This window comes from Pelodiscus sinensis, chromosome 1, assembly GCF_052426305.1.
Source record: "Pelodiscus sinensis isolate ZL-2025 chromosome 1, ASM5242630v1, whole genome shotgun sequence".
NCBI classification, from domain to species: domain Eukaryota; kingdom Metazoa; phylum Chordata; order Testudines; family Trionychidae; genus Pelodiscus; species Pelodiscus sinensis.
The window spans coordinates 221,123,389-221,148,141 of NC_143052.1; the positions used below are offsets into that span (position 1 = coordinate 221,123,389).

General features: G+C 43.9%; 1 protein-coding gene across 1 annotated transcript; it reads right to left on the reverse strand.

Moving 5' to 3' along the window:
• Positions 1-532: 532 nt before the first annotated feature.
• Positions 533-16,784, reverse strand: LOC102454132 (claudin-34). Its single transcript, XM_025183128.3, has 5 exons — positions 16,658-16,784; positions 10,690-10,785; positions 9,469-9,625; positions 8,005-8,121; positions 533-5,950 (listed from the first exon to the last, which is right to left on the reverse strand). The coding sequence occupies exon 5, from the start codon at positions 5,876-5,878 to the stop codon at positions 5,240-5,242; it is 639 nt and encodes a 212-aa protein (XP_025038913.3). The 5' UTR covers positions 5,879-5,950; positions 8,005-8,121; positions 9,469-9,625; positions 10,690-10,785; positions 16,658-16,784; the 3' UTR covers positions 533-5,239.
• Between the last annotated feature and the right edge of the window lie 7,969 nt (positions 16,785-24,753).

Consider the following 24,753-nt stretch of genomic DNA (forward strand, 5'->3'; position numbering starts at 1 on the left):
GTGGTAGAATCTCAATTTTTCAAGATTTTTAAGGCCAGGCTTGACAGAGTTCTGGCTGGGATGATTTGGTTGGCATTGGTCCTGCTTTTGAGCAGGGTTTTAGATTTGATGGCCTTCTGAGGTCCCTTCCAACCCTGATCGTCTATAATTCTATGGAATTAATTAGTCAAAGAAAAATTCCTAAACAAACATTTGTCACACCAGTGAAAGCTTCAGGTAGATAATCCAGAACACCAAACCACCATCAGAAAATATAAAACAGGACTGTAGATTGAGCTAATATGGAGCTATTCCTAGATAGGATGGACTCAACAGGTGAGTTTCAAGGTTATTACAGGTTTTACCTCCCTTAACCAGCACTCTCTGGTCCATCAACGTTGGATCACAGAGATCAGGAATAGGGAGGCTGGGCCATGGGGGAGGAGGGGCAGGAGAGAGGCATGGCAACAATTCAGCTGGGAGCCCAGTGCTGGGGGGGGGAGGTTGCAGAAGGGCAGATGGCGTTGCAGGGAGTTCTGGCCCTTTGGCCAGGTGAAAGCAGGGGGCAATCAGCAGCAGCCAAAGAACTCCAGCCCCAACCACAGAGCTCCAGCATAGGGAGCCACGGCTGGGCAGGCAGCAGATAGGGCTGGGCTCAGGGGTCGCCTTAACATGAGGCGAACTGAGGCGGCCACCTCAGGTGCCAGACTGGGGGGTGGACACCACTAGGACCCAGAGTAGAAAATTGTCTCTCCTGCTGGTGCATATGTATTCTCTCTGCTCTAGATGCACAGAGTTGGTGGAGTGCTGTGCTGGAGGAAGGAGAGCACAAGAGACATAACAGGCAGGCAGGAGAAAAGGTGGCATGGAGGCATACTGCCCCAGGTGCCAAAATGTTGTTGGCCAGCCCTGGCTGGGCTGGAGCTCTAGCCAGCGGTAGCAGGGCAGCACGGGCCATGATGGGAGGGACCTCTGATGGTCTGGCAATTCCCCTCATTCGGGACTGGTCAGGTCCCCAAGGTGCCAGATGAGGGAAGTCCAACCTGTAGTAAAGTAGCATGGAGAAGCCTGCATTACAGCTGAGAAACTAAGACCACATTTGTGGATTCAAAAAACCAACAGCTTCTATTTCCAAGGACATCCGCATAAGCAAAACATTCAGTAAAATTTAGGGTAAAATCTTGTTCTGACTGGAGTTAGTCATCCTTTGAACAGGGGGCTGGACTAGAGGTCTCCAATCTTCTCTGATTCTATGATTCACTGAAGTTAATGGGAATTTTTCCATTGATATCAATGAGACCAGATTTAATTTCTACTTTGGGAGATGTACAGGGCATTAAAACTCTATGGTATTTAACTACAGACCTATGTTTTAATAATTACACACAAAGGACAATCTTGCTATTGCTGTTGGATACTAATTGGAACTGCACAGAAAGACAGGTTTAAAAATAACAATATATGCATTTATACGTATAAAGAAATAAATACTGTTTCAGGAATAAACATAGGCACACAACCCCAATTATCCAAAAATAATGGGTGCCACCCTAAGCTAATAATCAAAGAAGCTCATTCAACAGCCTTTGAAATCTGTGCTCTAACTTCTAACAGAGATTTTTGTCAGGTTGGCTATCTCTCTCATGAGGGTCAATGAGGAACCTTTATCATAGTCCTTGTGACTTTACAGTGTAGCCCTGTGACGGGGCACTGGGCTCTGATCGCACGGAAGCCCTGGCTCCCCACACTCCCTGGCTGCCTGTAGACATGCTGGGGGCAACGGGGCAGTCGAGAGCTCGCCAGAGGATGTGGCCGGCGTGGGGAATGGGACCCCCCGTGGTGGCCAGGCGGTCCCACACCGCTTCTGTCCGGGCTGCTTGGGAGATGCATGTAACCAAGAGAAGGCCGGCCCGGGAGAGACGTCAGCTGACATCATCAGCCCGCACCCGGAGGAACGGGGCGGGGCCAGAGCCAATGGGGAGTTTAAAGAGGGTGGAGGCTGAAGAGGGAGAGGAGGAGAGGCAAGCAGGGGGAAGAGGCCCAGGACAGGGGTCAGCGCCGAAGTCGCTTCCAGCCGCGGGGGTTGGTGAGTTACGGGCAACCCCCACCAACCAGGCAACGTTTTCAGTCTGCCTTTAGGGTCCTGGGTTGGGACTCGGAAAGGGGGCGGGACTGAGTCCCCCTCCTGCCTCGCCGCTGATTAGGCCTTACCGGCCGCCTGGCTGGAGCAAGGATATTCTAAAGCCAAAAACTGCGCAACGAAGGCACATGGACCAAAAGGGCACGGGTGGTGGCAGGTGATGCAGAGTGGGTGACCCCGATGATGACAGGGCTGTAAGCCTGAGGGGGAGCTAGCCCTGTGACAAGCCCTTTTAGAGCTCAGAAGTTCCATACAAATTGTGCTTCAAAGTCATACTTCAGGATACAATCAACAGACATTAGCACTGAATGGAACATCAGCAACATATACCCATATTTCTCTATGTCTTTGTTTTAGCCAGGAAGAATGAATAAAAACCCAACCTAATGGTTCAGTGGTCAAGGAAAACAGTTGGAATTGCACACTTTTACCTCCACATAAACTCATCAACATCTGTGTTACTGCTTATTTTTATTCCATTTCAAACTTAAAAAAAATGTTTTGCTAGAAAATATTTATAATTTAATCCTTAATGAAATACATACATACACACACACACACAAACACATCCCTCTCTATTTTGAAATGGTACAAATATAAGTAAAATGGTAACTTTAGTCTGTATAATGTATTGGGAGAACTGATAGTTTTAAAAGTTCCAGGTAAACAAATTTCTATTCTGGATAAAACAATACACAAAGTGTATCATGAACATCCAACCTCCAGGAGGGCTGACAGAATTGCTGCATCCCTGGGGATGGGGAGGGTGCTGGCTACGCACTGCCACCCTGATGGCCAGCCTCTCCAACTTTTATTGGCAGCAGGTTAATAAATAATCTAACAGATCTGTTCCACCTGTAATTCTTTTGGTTTCATAAACCTATTCAAAAGTGCTTGATGCTGTCACAAGTAGATTTAGTATTAAATAATAAATAATTGCAGAAGATGAAAGAAATTTCTAGTTCGACACAAGAGATATAAGCTACTATTTCTGAGATTAAAAAAGGAAGGGGGATTGTTGGTGAGCTTTGGAGATATTCTACTGACAATGAATAACTACAGAAGAAAAGGCTCCCTTTGCAACAGTGTTAAGACCATAAATTAGCACCAATGAGAAAGCTCGTTCTAGCAGTTGAGGAAATCCAAAGATAGGAGAGTGAAGCCAGGTTCATGGGATAGATTAGGGGAAGTCACAGTGTGTCAACGAAGAACCAAACTCCCTTGTCCAATGATTTCAATGGGGTTTGCATAGGTGAAACTGAGGTAGAATTGGCCAAAACAGGCAATGAAAGGACCCTGAAAGGAATGGAAAAGGAAGTAAACTTGATTGGCTGAGAGAGAAGATGGCTATAGTTGCATTTCTCTGCAGAAGTGGAAAATTGGTAGACTTGCAATAATTTGTCTTTGCTTTCATCATTTTTCATTTTTTTTAACCTCAGAAATTAGGAATGAAAAGCAACAACTAAACTGTAACTGTCAGCCAGAAAAATTGACATTCTACATCTTGCACTGTTAACATTTATATGAGTATTTAGAAAACACATTGTAAATAAAGCAATGATCTTTGTGCATGTTCATTTATATTCCTCTTGTAACTGATTTGAAAATTCAGAGCCTCTCATTGGATTGTACTCCATAAAAGGCCTCTTTCCACTGTGGCTTAGTCATGCCTCCAAACTCCTGATTTTTGTGGTCTTCTCTAGTGCTTTGGACATTTGCTGTGCTTTGGACATTTAAAAAAAAAGGTCCAAGTAACACACAAAATAGTTGCTGCCATCTAAAATGTCATTCATTATGCCTGTTGGTAGAAAGAACAGTTTCTGGCATAAATATTCTAATAGTGACACTGATCAAAGATGTTTTCCTCTTTCCTTTTTGAATTACTTCAGTCTTTGATCAGGAAATGTATGTTTGCAGACTTTGTGGACCTTTTATTTAAAGGAGGAACTGACGACACACCATATCTCCAGTGAAGACTTGCAGCAAGCAAAGAAAGGGCATATAAATAAATATAGGGTCAAATACATTCAACTTTAGAGGGCACCTAGTAGATAGAAGAGAAACTAGTAAGATCTGCTTAGTACTATACATGGAGATTCATATAATGCAACTGTACTGATATTCAAGTTGAATTTCACTATGGTGCATACTTGACATGTCCACTGAAAGTCTTTTATGCAGGAGAAAAATATCTCAGAAGCAAAAACAAAACAAGTTCATATTAGAAAATATAGTGCAAAGTGAATTATAGTAGAAGAACCTAATTCAGTGGGATAAAATCCATTCCTTGGACATATTAAACAGCTTGTTTTTCTAAATTTTAATACAGGGGTCTCAAACAGCCAACTCATGGACTAGCCCCAGCTGGAGTCCCTATCATCTAAACACTGCCCTGACCTGCCACCACCCTGCCTTCTCCCCTCTTCCCCATAGCACCCCATTCCCTAAGGACACAGATTCAGGGATTACCAGGGGGACTTGGCACTGGGTGGCAACAGTGGTAGGTCTCTCCACTCTCCCCATGGAAGCAGAAGCCATGGGAGAGTGGAGCATGTATGCTTACTGAGTATCCTCACAGCTCCCATATTTGTGGGGAGTGTGGGGCAGGGACGTCCATTCCTGCTGCCCTGAACCAGACCCACCTCCCCTGGTGCTCCCCAAAGCTGCATCCTCAGGGGATGGGGTATCATGAGGGGTGAGGGAAGGGTGATGGTGGGCATAGGTGGGGCTTGGATGATGGGAATAGACAGGCCCCTCCCAGGCCAGATTGCAGGATGGCCTTCAGGCCACAAGTTTGAGACCTCTGCTTTAATACAAAGATCCATACATACTGATAATAACACATACTCAAAATCAGTAGTTGCAGAACAAATCAACCATTCATCTTATTGGTGGGTCCTTGATAATGTGTGACAATTAATAGACTAATTGTTTTATATGCAAATGTACAAACCATGGACTTTACTGGTATTCATCTTATTTAACTGTCCAAATATTAGTGCCCTTGTAAGTTAGAATAAGATCCAGAGAAGGCCTTAACTTGTGGTTCCTAGGCCATTATATTTATATTTTAACTGTGCTCCACTTGTCTGTGGGAAGTTCAAATCCCTGTTATCAGGATTACACCCCATCATTTGGGGTGACAGGAAACCTGTAAGAAAGAGAAAAAGTCGCACTCATCATGAGCAGGATGACAGATATGATCCCCACAGGAATAGCCCCACCAACTTCCTGAGCCACTGGGCTGGAGGGCATATAGAAAGAAGGGGGAAAGGAGATAGTTTGATTGTGCACTACAGAATAGAAATTCCAACTCACTGGAATTAAGACACAAACACTTGCAGTGAGGTACAAGAATCCAGCTGCTAGGAAAAAACGGATGATCTGTGTTTTGTAAAGTATTCCCATGTATATACTCCTCAGAGCAAATATAGTGGAAGCCATCCCCAGTGCACCGACGACCATGGCAACCAGCAGGAGGCCCTGAGCAACAAAAATTTCACGGGGGATGGAGGTCTCATAATCATTCATTTTATGACAGACCTGTTCTTTAAGTTCAGAGGAGACATGGAGGTAACTGATGAAGCAAACTTTCCATATGCCCACCCATGCGATGCCAGAGGAGATGATGGTGGTGTTGTCCACGTGCCATATTCTCCATTCCACGAGTCCCATTGAAATAGTGCATAAGATCCAGCCTATTGTACCAAAAGCAAAAGCAGCTAGCTGGAGGTGAGAAGTGCTGACTAGAGAGGTCATAGTCTGGAGATCTTCAACAAATGTCACAATTCAGTTGTCGGCATATTAGCCATATACACAATTGCAGAGGCACTGAAAAAAAACAACAATAATATATCATTATGAACACAATCGTATTTGTGTGTATGTGTGTGTACATGACAGGGTACAGATACAGAAGAAGTACGGTAGTGTACTTTCTTTTACTGTGGTGAATTTTTGAAGGTTAGTGTTTATAGCTGAATAACATCTAGATTTTCTCTCCTATTCACTTTATTTTAAAAACCAAGTGTTATTTCCTGAAGTTATTTTCCCCATTGATGCACATTGTTACAAAGAATGTTTTCCACTTATCATATATTTTACAGTTCTAGATGCGGTCTTTATAATCAGAAAACAAACTCCTACTTCTACAGTTCACGAGTGTGAAGCCATAGCAGAACTCTTGTCTCCTCCTTCTTGGAAACAGCATTTTTGGTGTCGTTGTCCTGTTTGAACAACTGACAAGAATGGGGAATTATTTTAGCCTAAAATCATCAGGAATCAAAAGATGTTAATCACATGTTCAAAGTCTGCCTTTGTACCTTAGCTTTGAGCTGAAGGGATTAATGTTAAACAGATTGAAAACAAGAGATCTGAAAACATCAGTTTTCCCATTCATCCCCATTAAAAAGAAAGCTAATGGTGAAGATTTATGTGTCATCATTTATAATGATTAAACTGAGAATGTTTTAGCTTAGCAGAACTATCTATGGGACATTGTTCTTGGACTGAGGGTAGAGTTTGCATTTTCTCTGTTCTCAGCATCTGCGTAGTATGATAGTGGAATAACGTTTTCTAGGGTCTTAGAGTCACAAATCATGACTCATTATAACTCACTAGCTTCCTCAACTCCAGTCACCATGGAATAGTAGTGGAATATTTCAGTCCACGGTTCATATGCTGAGTTTACCAACAGCATGCAGATTAATCATGCTGATTGGTTTTGTCATGCAGAAATTTTTTTCAGCTAAGTACTTGGCTAAGACTGCCAGAAGTCTCACATAGGCTTTCAAATAAATGCAGCAATGATTCATTGCCACTAATGATTATTGGACTTAAGTTCAATTTATTATACAGACTTGACAGGCACTATACCTCTGTAAATTCCATGATTCTCTTCCATCTTTTAATAATAGTCCAGATAAATATAGTCCACTAGAAGATTTACCTGGCATTCCTGGGATCTTTAACTCAAATAAGTTTTGTTTTTCTTTATTTAAATCGTTGTTCTGGGGTGGGGCTAGGGATGAGAGATTCTGTATGCAGGAGAAAGGACTACCCACCCCCACCCTCTCTTACTGCAACAGCTTGGAGCCAGGTGAGAAACACCTGTCTATGGCCGCTGCAGTGAGCACATCCCGGGGAGGCGTGAATGTCCCTAAGCTGGGGGACAGACAGACAGACACACACACACACACAGACAAATTCTCTGAAATAAATAGTAGATATGTCTCTTTTTCCATCGCTGCCCCCAGCTGCCCCGGTCCCCATCTCTGGCCCCTTGCTTCCTCTCTGTGGTCAAACCACAGTATAATTGTCCCTCCTGCCAGACCCCTCTCTGCCCATTTTATGAGAAACAATCAAATTCCAGATGCATCCCATTGTCCTGTCAGTACCAACTCCTAAACTTGCTTGAAACTATGATAAGAGGAAGCTGTATACCAAATTTGGTGGTCCTAGCTCTTACCGTTTAAGAGGAATTCTTGAACAAACAGACTAACAGATGGATGGACAGACAGATGCACAATTCTATAATATATACTGTGGTAAGATAATCCGTGGGCTTTATTCAAGAAAGACAATATATTGGACCAAATTTTTCTCTCACAATAGTTAGATCTACACTGTGGAGTTTTGAATGCTAACTGATATAACTTTTCTACCTACTTAACATTTAAGAATTTCACAAATATACCTACCTAGCTGCAATGCCTTGCAAAAAACAAACAAACAAACAAACAAAAAAAAACCCCTGAGGGTATAAATTGTGACAGATCATTTTGGAGATCTCAGGTAGAAAAATCCCACGATTAGTCTCTTTTTCCAATAACAGAGTAGGTCTGGACAAAAATATTCCTTGACATTCTGGTATATTGTATACTTACTTCAGCATTGACAATCATGGAAGAGAAAAGAGGATAGCTGTGGCAGTTTTTATAGTCCTCAGTCTGATCATATCAACTTCCATTGCATTTCTACATTTCACACTGCATGTCCATTTCCTATTGGAAGAAGATAATCTCCATGTTGCTAATGTATATTTAATCAATTTTTTTCTTGGGGGGAGGAGGGAAAAACCTATATATAATATAATCAGCTTAATATGCATTACATTAATAAAGACTCTTCAATCTGGTGTCTTACTTAATCATCTTTTAGAGAAAGCAGTAATGAACAGCTGCTAATAACCAGATTGGCATTATGTCCCCAGGGGAAATTGCAGATGGCATGTTTTCTCTCTTTCACATCTGTGAAGCGCAGTTATTATATTTGTCTTGCGTTAGGAGCAGTGCATATAAAATGTTCATTGTTGTCGCTCTTATTTAAGTGAGTTGATTCCAGTGAGAACAAGCATAGGCCAAACTGAATGCTTTTGAAACTCACATCACTGGTGCATAGCCCAAAACCCTACACAGCAACTTCTCACTGAAAGCTGGCCTAGTTAATGTTACATCGCTGTTCTATTAGAGAACATGCCCTTCGTGTAATATTGTGCAATATTCAGTTAGCAGGCCCTCTTTCCCCTCAGTGTCTCTCCCCTGCCAGCAGACCCTGAAGATGAACACCCATCACCAGGGGCAGATGACTGTTTTGGGGGGCCCTGGGCAGCATAACTCCGCAGGGCCCCCCTTTGCCACGCCGCATGCGCGGGGCTTTTTTAAGCGCGGGGCCCGGGGCGGCCGCCCCGTTCGCCCTGCCCTATATCCGCCCCTGCCCATCACAATCAGCTGTTTCATGGCATGTAGGAGGCTAGGAAAGAGAGGGAAGGAGTGAGGATTCAGCATAATTGAGGGAGGAGGTGGAGCTGGCTGGGAAGAGGCTGGGTGGGAGGAGAGGGAGGCAGGAAGTAATGTGGGGGGGCCTTGGAGGAAAGGGTGGGGTGGAAACATGGCCTGGGACAGAATCAGGGGTCAAGCACCCTTGGCAGTTTGAAAAGTCAGTGCCTGTAGCTCCAAAAGCCTATGACTGTCTCTAGCAGTGCAGGCATCTATAGGCCCAGTGCCTCTGCATTGTGTCCCACAAGCATACATGCAACCTGGCAGATTGGCTCCCTTAGGAGACAACTGGTCTCCCCAGCACCTGGGGGCTGCAGGACATTCAACAACTAACTGGAGCAGGCATTTGTGTTCTGATGCTCTGAGGCCAGCAGACACTTCCCCATTGGGTTCAGTGGAAGGATACAACAGTGTTTCTTCCTATGTGCTGCCGCTTGTCTGCTCTGCCTGGCTCCCATGTCAAGCCCAACCCCACAGAGCTTGCACAGGGAGGACCCCTGCAGACCTAAGAGTGGGGACATTATGGGCTTAAACTCTCACCACAGCTCTGGGGGCCAGAGGATAATCACTCACCTAGTTGCAGCTATGAGTCAAACCACACCACACTGACATCTCTTCTCAAAGGGGAATGATGGGTCAGAAAGTGTGGGCAAGGGAGCTGGGCTCTGAAAGACGAACTGAGGCCAGGTCTCTGTGTCTCAGGACGGTATCAAGGATCTCAGTGGGAGTCCTGCACACGTAGAGAAAGCAGAACACAAACTCCCAGTTACAATGCCCTCCAGTCCCCAGTCCTGCTCACCAGTGGGCCCCACATATCAGCACCTCCCCACTCTCTTTCCACACTACCTGCCTGTCACAACCAGCTGTTCTGAGCTGTTCAGAAGGCTGGGAGGAGGAGTCAGGAGATGACACTTGGGGGAGGACACTTGGTCCTAGGGCAGAGCCAGGGGTTGAGTACCCTCCCACACACACATTCTGGAAAGTGGGTGCCAATGCAGCCGTGCATGTGCATTCCAGTGGGATAGCATGGACTCAAGACTGTCCTTAAGGGGACATGGGACATCCCCCATTTTGTCCCAGGCCCCACCCACCCAATCTTTTCCCTGCCTCTGCTCTGCCTCCTATCCCACTCTTTCCCCCAAACCCTGCCCCAGCTGCATCCCTGCCCCACTTCTTCCCACACCTGCTCTGCCTCCTCCAACCTGCATTGCACCTCTTTCTCAGCCCCCTACCCAGAGAGATGTGACTCAGGGGATTATCAGGGGGCTTTGTGTAGGGCAGCTGCAGTGGTCGGGCCCCTCCGCACTCACTGCAGTGGCAGGAGCTACAGGAAGTGGGGCAACTCAGCAGTTTGCTCTGCTCTGTCGCCGTCAGCCAGCTGGGTACCTCTGCTTGTGGGGAGCAGAATGCATTGACGCTGGGGCTGCAGTGAAGCTGAGCAACTCGGCTGGAACATGGCAACAGAGCAGAGCAGGCTGCTTCGTTGCTATTCTTCCCATAACTCCCACTACCTCAGTGAGGACAAGGGGGGAGGAGAAAAGGAGTAACCTCTGCTGCCACCTCATGCCAGGCCTCCCAGATAACCCCCCAAGCTGCCCTGCACCCTGCAGGCTAATATCAATATGGTGGACCTTCTTGTTCATAAAATGGCTAGAATGGTTGGGGCGGCCACTGAAGTCTCCCCAAATTGTGGGACCTAGGCTGGCAGCCCCAAACCATCCTATGGACAGGATGGCTCTGCATGGGTTCATTATTACATTTAGTTTCCTCAGGAAAATGTTTGCAGCACTTTACCATGGTTCCTTTAGAAGGCCACTGGTCTCCCCAGCACCAGGGAGTTGAGGGACATTCTGTGACTAACTGGAGCATGCACTTGTGTGATCTGCTGCTCTGAGGAAAGATACAACACATGTTAATCCTTTAGGGCTCAGACAAGTGCTAGTTCCTCAATTAGCAGCAAGGCATTCCCTGGGAAATATCCCACCTGATATCAACACAGTAGTTTTAGCTTAGGTTTAGGAGAATCTGAGGGAACTCATAAGCAGTTTTCTGCATAAATCTCTGACCAGTGACTGCAGGGAGATTTAAAGAAAGGGGAGCTGCTGCTAATGTGCATGAGCAAGAAATATTGTTCCAGTGGCTCTGTGCAGATATCAAAAATTTTGCTTTCTCCAGTTCCTGAAGGTTGGGAAGGCTTTAGATCCAGGTAAGCAATATGAGCTTATTTTCCATTGCTGTTACAGTATTAAAACACTTTCAAAATTTGTTGAGTGAAAACACAACTGACCTGCAGAGGGCATTTTGCTTCAAGATTTTACTAGGTAGTTTATGAATCAGCAAAAAAAAAAAAAAAAAAAAAGCATTGGCTTGTATGACGTGCCAAAGAATGTGGTGTTGGCTTGAACTACTGTACAATCCAATCAGCTGCCTTCAGAACATTAATCGTAATTTCAGTTTGGGATTTATCTATTGTGTTCCAAAATTACACAGCAACATTCTGACAGAACAGTCAGTTAGCCCAGTGCACAAGCTGCATGCAAACTTGTACAACTGTGTGTGTCACAGGCACAAAGATTCAAAGAGATGGTGCTATATATTATGGGCCAAATTCAGCCCTGATGCAGTCAGAAACTCTTTTCATAGGCTTCAACAGGGCATGTGTCTTATGTCATCAGAGAAGAACTAGATTCATTATTACTTTTCAATAATAATTTGGCCTTTAAAAGAAGCTAAGAAATACCATTTTAAATTAAAATGGTTAATCCCGCTGCAGATATTTCTCTAAAACAACTAAAGGAAAAAGGTGGCAACTCAGTTGGTGTTCATGATTAGATCTAGACTAGATAAAGTAAAATATAAGGAAATCCAACATTATCATCAAGATCAACTGGATGATGTACTGGACTGTTTCAGTCTCTAATTTCTGGGATACTGTGAATATCTGGAATTAATAGTTTTTGCATAGTAAAGCTATCCAGATGTGGTATGAAGATACACAAATACCTATGGAATTCCCTGGTCAAAGCAAGATAAAAGCTCTTCTGAGTATAGGGCCAGATTACTGCATACCGATTATAGAACTATACCTCAGGCACCCGAGATCATATGATTAATGTAAAACTCAATTTATGTATTTTTAATAAGCATTTTTAATACAAAAAAGATATTGCAATGTTCGCTTGAGTCTGCAGAAACCTAGAAACAGTAGCTCAGAGAGGGATATGTTCTCTCCAGTACACAAAGCTCTCTTGAGCCCCACCAAACTGTGTTAGAAGAAGATTAACTGTGTGGCAGAAGGAGGATGCAGCAGGTACTCACATACAGATTTTCTCTAGCTGCTAGGGAAACAACTGTGGACCCTCCATGCTGCTGAACCTTGCCTGGCTGAGGGGCGAAATGGGTCTTCTTGTGGGTACTCTGCCAGTGTGTAGTTCCAACCTTAACTATGACCAGCAGATCAGGGAGATGGGGAGCAAAGCCTCAGAGCACGCCAGCAGTGGGACAGCCACGGCGCGCCTGGACTGTCCCGCTGCCTGCGTGCTCTGCGGCTTTGCTCCGCGTCTCCCAGGTCAGCAGACCAGGGAGACGGAGCAAAGCCATGGAGGACTTGGGCGGTCCCGCCACCCCCGTCTCTCTGGTCTGCTGGGTGGGGGGCGCAGCTAGTGCCCCCCCCAGCAGACCAGGCTTTTCTTGCCTACCCCTGGGGTAGAGCAGCTGGGGGTGCTGGGTTGGTCCCGCAGCACTGCTCCGGACCAACCCGGCAGCACCCCAGCTCCTCTGCCCCAGGCGTCCTGATTCAGCCGCTGCTGGTCAGTTTCAGCAGCGACTGAATCAGGACGCCTGGGGCAGAGCACCTGGGGTGCTGCTGGGTTGCTCCAGTAGTGCCGAGGAGCCGCGCTACTGGAGCAACCCAGCAGCACCCCAGCTGCTCTGCCCCAGGCGTCCTCAAGTCAGCCGCTGCTGAAACTGACCAGCGCTGACTACAGGAAGCCCGAGGCAGAGTTGCTCTGCCCCAGTCTTCCTGGAATCAGCCGCTGATCAGTTTCAGCAGCAGCTGACTTGGGGACGCCTGGGGTTCTTAAGTTGAATCTGTATGTAAGTCAGAACTGGCGTCCAGATTCAGCCGCTGTTGAAACTGACCAGTTTCAGCAGCGGCTGACGCCAGTTCCGACTTACATACAGATTCAACTTAAGAACAAACCCACAGTCCCTATCTTGTACGTAACCCGGGGACTGCTTATAGTTGAAATGTAATCAAAGAAGTTTGTAATTAGTTAAGTATAGCTAAGTTTAGGTTTTTCTACCTGTATAAGCATTAGGTAATTGTTTTTTAAAATCATTTGAAAGTTATTTGGTTTTGATAAAAGAATCATTCCATTTAATAAAAATCATTTGTTTCACCATCATCCAGTAGTTTTCACTGGGTAGTCGGCTTTAACCCTTGAGGCTCCTGCCACATCACCGAACCAAGGTGTAACAAAGATCTTACAGTGGCGGATATAAAATGTTATTTTATTTGTGCATTAAATGTTATTATTGGAGGGGGGGAGCATAAAAAAGTTCTGGTTCCTGATGTTCAGATATTGAATTCAGTCTCTCTAAATCATTTGGCAGTTCTCCTTATCCCACCCATAAAACCCATCTGTCACAACACTCTCCACACACAGATTTTCTTGTTTCCTTCTCCTATCTTCTTGCAGTGGAAAACATCCCTGACTATCCTGCTCTTGGGAGGGCGGGAAAGGGAAGAAAGATGGGAGGGTGACTGATAGAATTTCTCATTCATCTCTGATTGCTGAGAACAGTGTGATGAACATACTAATATATGGACAGCCTTATGTTCCTATTGTAATGGCTGCAGGGCTACTTGCAATTCTGATCCCTTCTCTAACTGCACACACCTCAGATATGAGGCCTAGTTTCTATGATTCCTTGTAGTGGAATCCCATGATTCTTCCACTTTTAAAATAGATCCTGAGGTACAGAAACTTGTGGATTAACTGTTTTTATCCCAAGCTGGGTTTGAGCATCGTTGGTTTTTCCGTTAGGAAGCTTGTGGCCAGTGATGAATACAACTCCAAACAGCCTTCTTAATCCATCCAAAATTCTCTGTTCCTGTTTCCTGTGGCTGCAAGCTGAGATCTTCTCACCCTTGATATACTGTCCAATGAGCTTAGCAGGGTATCAAAAGTGGCACTTCACAATGAATGTCCCTCCCAGGTGGGTAAATGGGTGCTTCTCTATGGTCATTGTCCTTCTTCCTGCTTGAATTAACCTGTTGTATTCATATAGCCATCCCACTTAGAACAGCCAGACTCACCGAACATATACTCATAAATTATTAGAGTAGCCTCACATCCATCACACTTATGTTCCACCCCACTGCTGGGATGGTGATGTGATGGGACATCATAACTTCTTTCCTGGTTACTGTTTTTTCTTTCTGGTTAACAATTAAATAAATTTTACAGTCAGTGGGCCTGTGGCACCTGCTGCAGGCATCCGAGTAGTTTCTTTACCCAAGCATTTCTTAACCTTAAAAGATTTGGGTTGGTTACAGGATGAGCAAAAACTCAGGATTTTCATATTTTCCTCATTGATTTGTCCATCTCCTTATTTACATTTAGGGGGCCGAGAAGACTAGTTTATTTTCTCCTGTGTATATCCCTCTACTTTACGTCTGGCTACTTCATTTGTTTGCGATTGAACGAGGAAATTTGTGGCCAGGAACAATGTGGGATGGTTAGTACTGCCTTGACCTAAGAGTAAAAAAGGCAAGTGCTGTTGAGACTTTTCACACAGCTCTGCCCATTGTGTCTTATGTAGCCTCTCAGAAGCAGCTCTCACAGATAACAGCCCAGATGCAGCAGCTGGAGGGAAAAAACGAGACAGTGAAATGGTTGCTTGGCAACAGTGAACAGGCATTCTTTCAGCAGGCTCCAGAAAGCAGAAAGAAGCCCAGGACCCAAAGGCCTTCCTAACCTGGGCAACACAGGGAGAGACCAGGAGTCGCATTGTTATGATATGGTGGCCAACTGCAGGGCCTGGAACTAGTAGGCAGACATGTGGACTGAACCAGACAGCCGCATTGTTTGGGGGGGGAAAAGTTGGTTGCAAGAGAGTCCAGTTGCTGGAGGAAATGCAGCCCCTCAGTTGCTCTCTGAAGGAAGGGGCATAAAATACTTGTGCTCATAGGGCCTGCAATGGGCCACAGAGCCATTTGTGGGGAAGGAATGAAAGTTCTCCAGCACTCCTGGGACAATGGTGCTCCAGGGCAGGGCTGTATTTAATTTTAGTTTGGGTTCAGCTCTGGGCTTCTCCACAGCAACAGTCAACCCAGTTTTGACCATGAGCTTCTTTTCCTGCAAACACCTGAAGTCAAACTTATGTGGTTTCAGGCCTTTTGCTTTCCCAGAAAGGCATCACAGGCTCCACTGCATCCAGTTACCACCAATGGCAGGGTGGAAATCAAGTTTGGGAACACCGATGTGGACACCTGGTCCTGCAGTTTAGCAGCCATTCTAGGCCCAGGCTCGGCAGATTCTGTGCACAACTGTATCTCATATCACAGAAAGCCATGGATTATTTTTCAGCAAGACAGAGCTCCTATAAGGAGATTCCAAATTACACCCAAGGCCTTATGCCTTGTATGGCACACAACACTGACATTAGGTGGCAGCAAGAACATTAGAAGTTTTGGTAGCAGGGCAGAGGATCACTCAGACCATTATAGTGCAGAAGCTGGTTTTGGTTTTAGGTAACTTGGAAGAAGTTGGTAGTGGGGATGCTACCTTTTCGCCCACTCACCCTTCTTAGGCAGGGGTCAGAGATGACTTGAAATTTGGGAGAGGGATTTTGAATTCCTTCTCCTCCACTCCAGCAAACCTTGACAGCAAATTCCTTCTTCACTGACCCTATCCTCCATGCCCATCTCTCTCATGACTTTCAACAACAGAGCAAATCACTCAATCTCTGTGTTAAAGATCATGAAGCAGTGCTGCCATGGGAGACAGGGGTATGGTCTCACACCTGCTCACACCTGCTGCAAGGATTCAGAGGATTTCTATTTGAATCTCAGGATAATCATAGGGTGGGTGGCAAGGCTACATCCTCACAAGGCTGATCAGCAGTAAATTCTTGCTTCCATGCATCTGATAAATATGACAATAGAAATGAAATACTAGAAATGATTAAAAATCAACCAGTGAAGTGTGTTATGGTTTTCCCTGTTAGTAGCCTCCGTCCTTATTAAAGGTGTTTGCTGTTGGAAATTTAGTGTAATTTTAAAACACTTTGAAGATAAAATCCATTATAAAGACATCCCTATAAAACCAAAATGATACAGTGAAACGGAATGAGTTTTCTTTTTCCCTATTAACACAAGAACTCACTTGACCAACTACATTTCATTTAATTTTTAGCAAACGTTTTCATTTTTTGATTTTGTAGCATTTGCTTATGTTTTGAAAATTAACATTCAATTCCTATCTTAGTGCAATTGTATTGCCTACATGTCATTTTATTGCAGTAGTCAGGACTTAGCTTACTAACCATATCTTTTGCTTGATTCAAAACTTTCAACAAAAGGTTTCAAAAACAGCAATGTGGTTGAATTAAGTAGGTCTCTTCTCAGCAATATTCCTATGATTTAATGGCTGAAAACTTAATTCGTCAGTTCCGAGATAGGAAGTAAATACACCTATAACACTCCGTTCTCTCTCAGCCCCTCATAAAATAAGCAGTACAATAAAGAGAATCTTACTTCTGTGGATCTGCAACAGTTCGGCACCATTGAAGAAGAGTCAGTTGCACGAAACAGAGTTCTGGACACAGAATTCAGAGAGCTGGAAAAAAACCCACCTATCTGGAATGGTCTGATTTTTTGAACTATGGAATAGGCACCTCACAGTTCTTTTCAGACTCCCACTAAGTCAACAGAGATATAATGAGGCAGTTAATCATTAACACACTATAACATACGTTTTATCAAATAATCTAATTGCATAAAAACATTTGCCAAAATATTCAAACATTTAAAATTCAGTTTTCTGTAAAGTAATGCTTCAGAGACATTGTCACAGCAGTTAGCTGAGTTTAACACCAAGAGGAACCACTGTGACCCTCTAAAGTGAGATCCTGAAAAACACAGCTCAGAGAATGTGAAAACTTATCGATATGGTGTAATAATTCTTTCCTTCTGTTAAAGTCTTGCTATCACATTTACATTAACAGTTAAGTCTTGCTGGTGAGGGGGAATGCAGGAAGGGGTCCCAAAGCAAGATATGAAATACATGATTTGGTTTGCCCTTTGGAGAGACAAATGTGAGCTGTTGCATTCTCTTTGTGCCCGGAATTATTTTGACTTTCTATTTGAGTAAGACTACAAATACGCTAAGGCTACATCTAGACTGGCAAGATTTAGCGCAAATACTCTAAATGCAAGAGTTTTTGCGTTAGAGTATTTGAGTAAGAGAGCATCTATACTGGCATGTGCCTTTGCGCAAAAGATTTGCTTTTGCACAAAAGCATCCATGCCAGTGTAGACGCTGTCTTGTGCAAGAAAGCTCCGATGGCCATTTTAGCCATCAGGTTTTCTTGCACAAGAAAATTTATGTTACTTATCTACACTGACCTCTTGCGCAAGAACACTTGCACAAGAGGACTTATTCCTGAGCGGGAGCGTCAGAGTATTTGCGCAAGAAGCACTGATTTCGTACAGTAGAACGTCAGTGTTCTTGCGCAAATACTTGCGGCCAGTGTAGACAGGCAGCAAGATTTTGCACAAATGTAGACGTAGCCTAACATTTCAACAAGAACTGCTCCAAATTTATTTTCTTTTTCTTTAAATTTCTTCCTGTATTTTTTCTTCCTTTTCAAAAAATGGCTCTAGTGTTCTGGTAGGTGCCCTCACTTTCCTCCTGGTTGGACTCAACAGTAATTTTTATTATGTCCTACAGGCTCTTATGACTGGTGCACATTTATAGGGCTAGGGCATGGAGGCTATAGCATTTGGGGATCACTTTTATAAGGATGCCTCAGGGTACGTCTAAACCCAGAGTTTTTCCGGGATACCAGAGGTATCCCGGAAAAACTCTGCCGCATCCAAGGAACACATCTGCTCTTCCAAAATTTTGTATTGAATACCAGACAAGTTTTTTTGGCATCCCTGTAAACCTTGTCTTATGAGGAAGAAGGGATGTTTCGAAAAAGGATTTTTTCTCGACATTTGGCCCTGGGTAGAGGGGCCAAATGTCAGAAAAGCCTCTTCCGAAAAAAGAAGCGGAAAAAGCATATCTTTTCCCAGAAGAACTGTGTAGTTTAGACACAGCCTCAGCGAACAATTTCTATTTCCTGAAATAAATGCTGTGATTGGCCATTGCTTGCAGTAAAGGGCTCTTCAAGGAGAAAGGAACTCTTTTTTCCTGCTATGCCCTCACATTCAGGTTAAGTTAACCATTTAAATGTTAGGTTAACCGACTAAGTGAGCTCCCAGCCCCAGGTCTGGGGCTACTGCCACTGCAAGCAGGAAGCTCTCAGCCCTGGAGCTGGGGCTGGGCCTGCTGCTGCTGCCAGTGGCAGGAGGCTGTTGGTCCCAACCTTGATGCTGGGGTGACAGCTGCTGCAGGCGTGAGGGAGGGGGGGAAGTGCTGCTCCTGGGTACCAGTTAACCGGTACCCAGTAAGCCTCACCTGGTAAGGGTGCTGTTTACTTAACTGGTTACCACTTCACATTCCTACCTCACATCCCCTGTTGTATTCCCTGGGAGAGACTGTTTCATGGATTTGAATTGAAAGTAATATAGTATGGGGCTCCCTATGTGTGGGTGCTGGGATTTCTCCTCTCTATTGTTGGCTGCTCCAGATTTAGACTCTTTCCTTGATCAAGGATGCTAGGACAGTGGATTTTGACATTTTGTTGTGCAGGCATGTTTGGTCGCTGGCTTTATGATCAAGTACCAGGATGCTGTGATGTCAGCTGTATTTTTGGGTGGGCTAAGGTTTGTCCTCATGGTTGGAGCTTGCACATTATTACAGATCTGTTTATTCACAGGACCACACCTTTGGGCAGTAGATTATACCAGCTAGGAAACAGATTTCCATTCCTGTGGCTAGTCAAGGTGTGGCACATGGGACAATGCATTTGTGGAAAGAGACTAAATGCCCCCACCTTTAAAAGAAACACGGGTGCCTCTCCCCATGAAAAGAATAAGACTGGATTCTTCTGGATTCCCAAGAGCTTATGATTGTGAGAGATATGGCAATTTTATTCAATTTCCTTGCAGAGCTCTTTTTGAATTATTTTTGATTATCATTAGAGTCTGTTGTATTAATTGCATGGTTTGTATACTATTGAGTGCTGGGTTGATATGCCACTTTTCAAGGGGAAAGATGTGCCAGACTCGGGCTTCAATGAATTATATTGAACAACGTGCCAGACAGGAATGGACTTCTGGTACAATTAAGTGTATGAAGTAATTTTCCTGGGGCATATCTAGGGGAAGGGAATGCCAATTCCTCAACTTCAGTTATACAAAATACCCAGCTTTCTGAAACAATTGTCTGAGGAATAAACCATTGTCTTATGGTCACCTGTTATATGAGAACAAATTCAGAGGCCAATATTACATAAAGCAAAGGCTAAAGTATTCATGGGTATTCTGGTTTTGAGACAGTTATGAATTTGTAACCATGGGGACAACCAATTGGGGAGTTTTCAAGGGCTGACACCTATGAGACCTCAAGGCAGGAATTAGGGTGACTTCTGGTAAACTTTTTAGCATGCATGTGGCAGGGAGGATTTCTCTGTAATGGTTGCGCTTTAAGAATAAATATGCTGGGTCATAAAGAGCAGTGTGGTAACTTTTAACCATGGGTCATTATGCTGTTCATAGTCTCTGGAGAGAAAGCAAAACCGAGTCTGGCTTTCTGAGCATATGACAGCCTGAAAAAATTCCAGTCTAGACAGCAAAAGAAGTGGGTTTCTATTGAGAAGAGGTGATCATTTAGGAGCTGGAAGCCCACAATGGATGCTTGAGGTAGACCATGATGGAGAGTGAGGGTGGAGAACATAGGTTTAGTTGTCTTGAACTGTGACAGCGGCCATTCCTATGCAGTAGCAAACTTGTTATCTCTGGCCTGCCACGGTCTGGAATAGGAGAGCTTAGCTACGCCATGGGTAAGGGGAGCTGCTCACATTCAGAAAGCTTTGAGACACTCTGGAAGAGTCCTCTCCTTCCCTCATTACTGCTGCCAGGACGTGTCATCACTCAGGAGTTATCCTTGATTGAGTTTTCTTGACTTTTTGGCCAAGTGACTTGTCATTTCAGTCAATGGCACACTTAGACAAGGTATCTACCTCAGTCTTCTTTGGCCACTTACCACCGGCAAAACCAACCAACCAACCCAACAAAACCTCTGACATTTCAAAGATGAAAACATGCAGTAGGTCAGTCATCTGTGGCACCACAGCAAAATGGCACTCTATTTCAACTAGGCTTCTGTAGCCTGTGCTGCATGTATATTATAACCCATTATATAGGCTTAGCTATTGCTGTCTTAAAGGGTAACGTAACACAGCCATGCAACTGGGATATGAAAATTGGTTACAGCATTTCATTAGCATTTTATTATTATGGCCATGTGGCATATTTACATGATAGCAGCAGCTAATTATTAAGGAGAGGCAGAGTAAGTGACTTCACCTTCTTCTATGGGGCAGCTCATTGGTCTCTGTGTACCTGGTGAGCTAGTGTGGAAAATTAATTGAAGGGTGTGGTTGCAGCCATATCAACACCCTGCCTGTTTGTTTACAGCAGGAAGTATTGGCTGAGTAGCCCTATTCTAACTACCATAGCAAGAGTTACTATCTGACAATTACACCCTCTTACAAGCAAGGGCTGTGACAATCTAGCCAACAGTGATTATGCCCAATAGACAAGTGATAGCACTCACCTGCAGACACTGGCCAGGAGCAGGAAAAAAAAAACATATCCTGAAGGAGGCCAGGCTCTCTATGCACTAAAACAATTTTGTAATCCACTACAACCTGCTCTTGAGCTCAGTCCAAAGCTAAGACCTTTTTGTGGATCTCAATACCATTTCTAAAGGGGACAGAACAATCAATCACTACATGACAAAACTGATATCAATGTTCTTACAGGGCCGGATCCAAAGTGTCAGAGTACTGGGGCTCAGTTTAGCTCCAACTCAGCCTGGTTTTCTGTTTAACTCAAGTGAAATTGTTTTGCGGGGTGTCAACATGAAACTTGACATTTGTACAGGGTTTGGCACTGAGATTTTGAGCTAGTTTAAACCCAATATTTAAAGCAAACCTTGGCATGTGTTAGAAACCACATAGATTGAAACTGAAAAATCATTCACACAAACCCCTTTCCAAAATCATTATTTTTTAAACCAATCTAACTTGAACCCCAAACTGGAAATTCAGAGCTAAGACAAATTTTTTCCTTTACCAGCAGGAGAATTAGCTCTAGTGTAGTACAGTACTTTCTTAGTAGACAAGTAGCAGCAATATCCATGCATGTATTTTCCATCCTACTCCAGTTTGGGCCACAGATGCCTTGTCAAGGATACTGTGAATGAACTCAAAAGGCAGCAAATTTGATAAAGGGAAATCCTTTTTCACACAGTACCTGTTTAGCTGTTGAACTTATTGCCATGGGATGTAATTAATATTAAGAGCATAGGAAGATTGAAGAAAAGGATTGTGTATATGGATAACCACGAAAGTTGTTAAAATAGTAAAGATTAAAAAACAAAAGCAAGAGTCTTTGAGAGAGAAAAACTGTAATGCTTCTAAGCATATGCTAGTCTCTAACTGGGGATTATGAAGATATTTTCCAGGTGAGCAGACTACCCCATAACTTCTAGCTTGTTTACAGCAAGGCTCCCCGCTGTCGGCAGAGCCGCGGCTATACTTTACTTTCACTTTTGACACTGAGCCTGATTGGCACAGCATTGGAACATGAGTATGCAAATGAAGTCCGCGATATTTAAATCCCAGGCTCATTTGCACTTCTGAAGTGCTTGATTTGCACTGGCTCACTGGTCTGATCTAATCTGGCAATTCCTCTGTTCCTATGCATGTAATTCTAACAGGAAGTGGTTGCTAAACAAAGCTTGACTTTTTCTCTGAGGGTATGCCTATACTACCACCCTAGTTCGAACTAGGGTGGTTAATGTAGGCAACTGAAGTTGCAAATGAAGCCCGGGATTTGAATTTCCCGGGCTTCATTTGCATGTTGCTGGGCGCCGCCATTTTTAAATCCCCGCTAGTTCGGACTCTGTGCCCACGGCTACACGCGGCACAGAGTAGGTAGTTCGGCTTAGGCTTCCTATTCCGAACTACCTGTAAGCCTCGTTCCATGAGGAGTAATGGTAGCTCGGAATAGGAAGCCTAATCCAAACTACCTACTCCGTGCCGCGTGTAGCCACGGGCATGGACTCCGAACTAGCGGGGATTTAAAAATGGCAGCGCCCGGCAAGATGCAAATGAAGCCCGGGAAATTCAAATCCCGGGCTTAATTTGCAACTTCGAATGCCTACATTAACCACCCTAGTTCGAACTAGGGTGGTAGTGTAGACATACCCTGAGTGAGTTTGTCATTCTGCTTTCCTCAGTGAGTCCCAATATTTGGGAATGATGAAGTACAGTCAAAAGTCCCCAGGGTAGTCTTTGCCCAGCCCACGAAGAAAGGCAGCAATGGCCAGGGCCGGCTCGAGCCATTCCTGTGCCCCGGGCAGCAGACACGTGTCGCATGCGTGGTCCCGCCCCCTGGTGCCCCTTACAGATGCCATCAGGCCCCTTCATAGGTTGGCACCCTGGGCAGCTGCCCGGCTAGTCCCTGCCTTAATCTGGCCCTGGCTATGGCTAAAATCGTCTCCAATTACACTGGACTCCAAATGGGAAAATTATAAAATCTTAGCATATTTCAAACCATGTTCAGTCAATTCATAGCCAAGAGAGTGGTTCTTAAAGGAGTTTTTCTTAAGGAAACTGATTTCTCAGTTGGACAGGATGATGGAAATCTCACTAGGATACTGTGGAGTGGTTGATACAAGAATATGAAAGAGTGGCTACATAGCAAAAGCTCTGGGTCAGTTGCTCAGATAGTGTACATAGGGCCAAGATGCACTGATGGCAAAAGATGTGTTTATATACACTGGGGAGGGACTGGCCCACTGTTTCACTGGGCCCAGAGATACCCTTGGATTTTGTGGTATATGATTTTTTATGTAATCCACAATATCCCAATATCCAAAATAGCTAATCACCTAGCAGACTCCAAAAAGGTCTTTTACTTTTAGTACATTTTGCCATGAACATAGGTAAAAATGATTTATACAAACACACAGTACGTACCCCAGCTGCTGTAAGTACATACTGTACTATTTAGTGGCATTATGCACTGAACTGTACTAGAAATGCAAAGCTAAGTGAATATTAGATAACTGAATTGAGGAGACTTTATAATCAGTTTATATCCAGACTGTCTTGCTGGAAAACATGTAGTGCCTAACAGGAGTATTTTATGTTTGCAGTATCAGTCTGCTGGTGCCACTCCCCAAATTCTCTGGTCTATGGAGATGGAAATTCTTATGGTTTATGTGTCAGAAGTAACAAGACATTTGCTGCCCTCTTCACAAGCAGATGTGTTGCCCTTCCTCAGCCCTGGTGGGGGTTCATGGGAGGTTAGCATACCAAATCTAACCTTTCATTAAAAAGCAAATTGTACACACTCCTTAAAAAGGCATCTCAATTCCTTGGGGAATTAGCCTTCTACTGCATAACCTGATTTCTCAGAAGGGCTCACCAAAGACCCCAAGGCCATGGGTGTTATCCTGTGGGCTCAACCTGGAGATTTGGGCTTTGAATATTATGGACTAAATGTTCAAGATTTGGTGACTTAAATCAAATTTGTGGGTGTTCAGCAGTTATGGAAGTCCAATTAATGTATACATACATTCAAGAGCTGTCATACCAGAATAAAACTTTCCAAGAGACATGATGAGAAGCCTAAAAAAATTTCAATAGTTAGCAGACGGAGGTAGATGCTGCATCATAAACATGGTGTCCAGATCAGCATTCTTGTCTTTATTTTCAAGCATCAGCAATTTGGATCATAGGGGTTATATATAGATGTGTCTGCACCAAACAATCTTGCAAAAAGTTTGGGTGTATTCCATGTGATTGCAGCATGAAACGCAAACATATTGTAAGTCATGATAAACTGAAATATGAAAACTCAAAGAAAACCTCTACTTTATATCTGCTATAAAAGTATCTCATTGACTAAAAGCTAATAAATCATTGGCTCAGAAGGAAACTGGTTGTTTCCAAAGAACGGAACTGAGGAATTCCAGACTTTTTATTTAATTTGTTTATTAAAAAGCCCTTTTAAGACCTCATTTGGCAGTTCCATTAATGTTTTTCCCAGACAGCAATAAGCAGGTCATTAGAAAATTTCTGGAAGACTTATGGATTTAGATTACAGCTAGCTTAGAACCCCATTATATGAGATGATGTTATCAACAAGTGATATCTCAGTACTCATTTTGGATGCGTTTTCTTGTATCTTTCCATCACATGGATATTTTTTCAAATATCTAAAAGGGTGTCACAAGGAGGAAGGAGAAAATTTGTTCCTCTTGGTTTCTGAGGACAGGACAAGGAGTAATGGGCTTAAAGTGCAGCAGGGGAGGTTTAGATTGGACATTAGGAAAAAATTCCTAACTGTCAGGGTGGTCAAATATTGGAATAAATTGCCAAGGGAGGTGGTGGAATCTCCCTCTCTGGAGATATTTAAGAACAGGTTAGATAGACATCTGTCAGGAATGG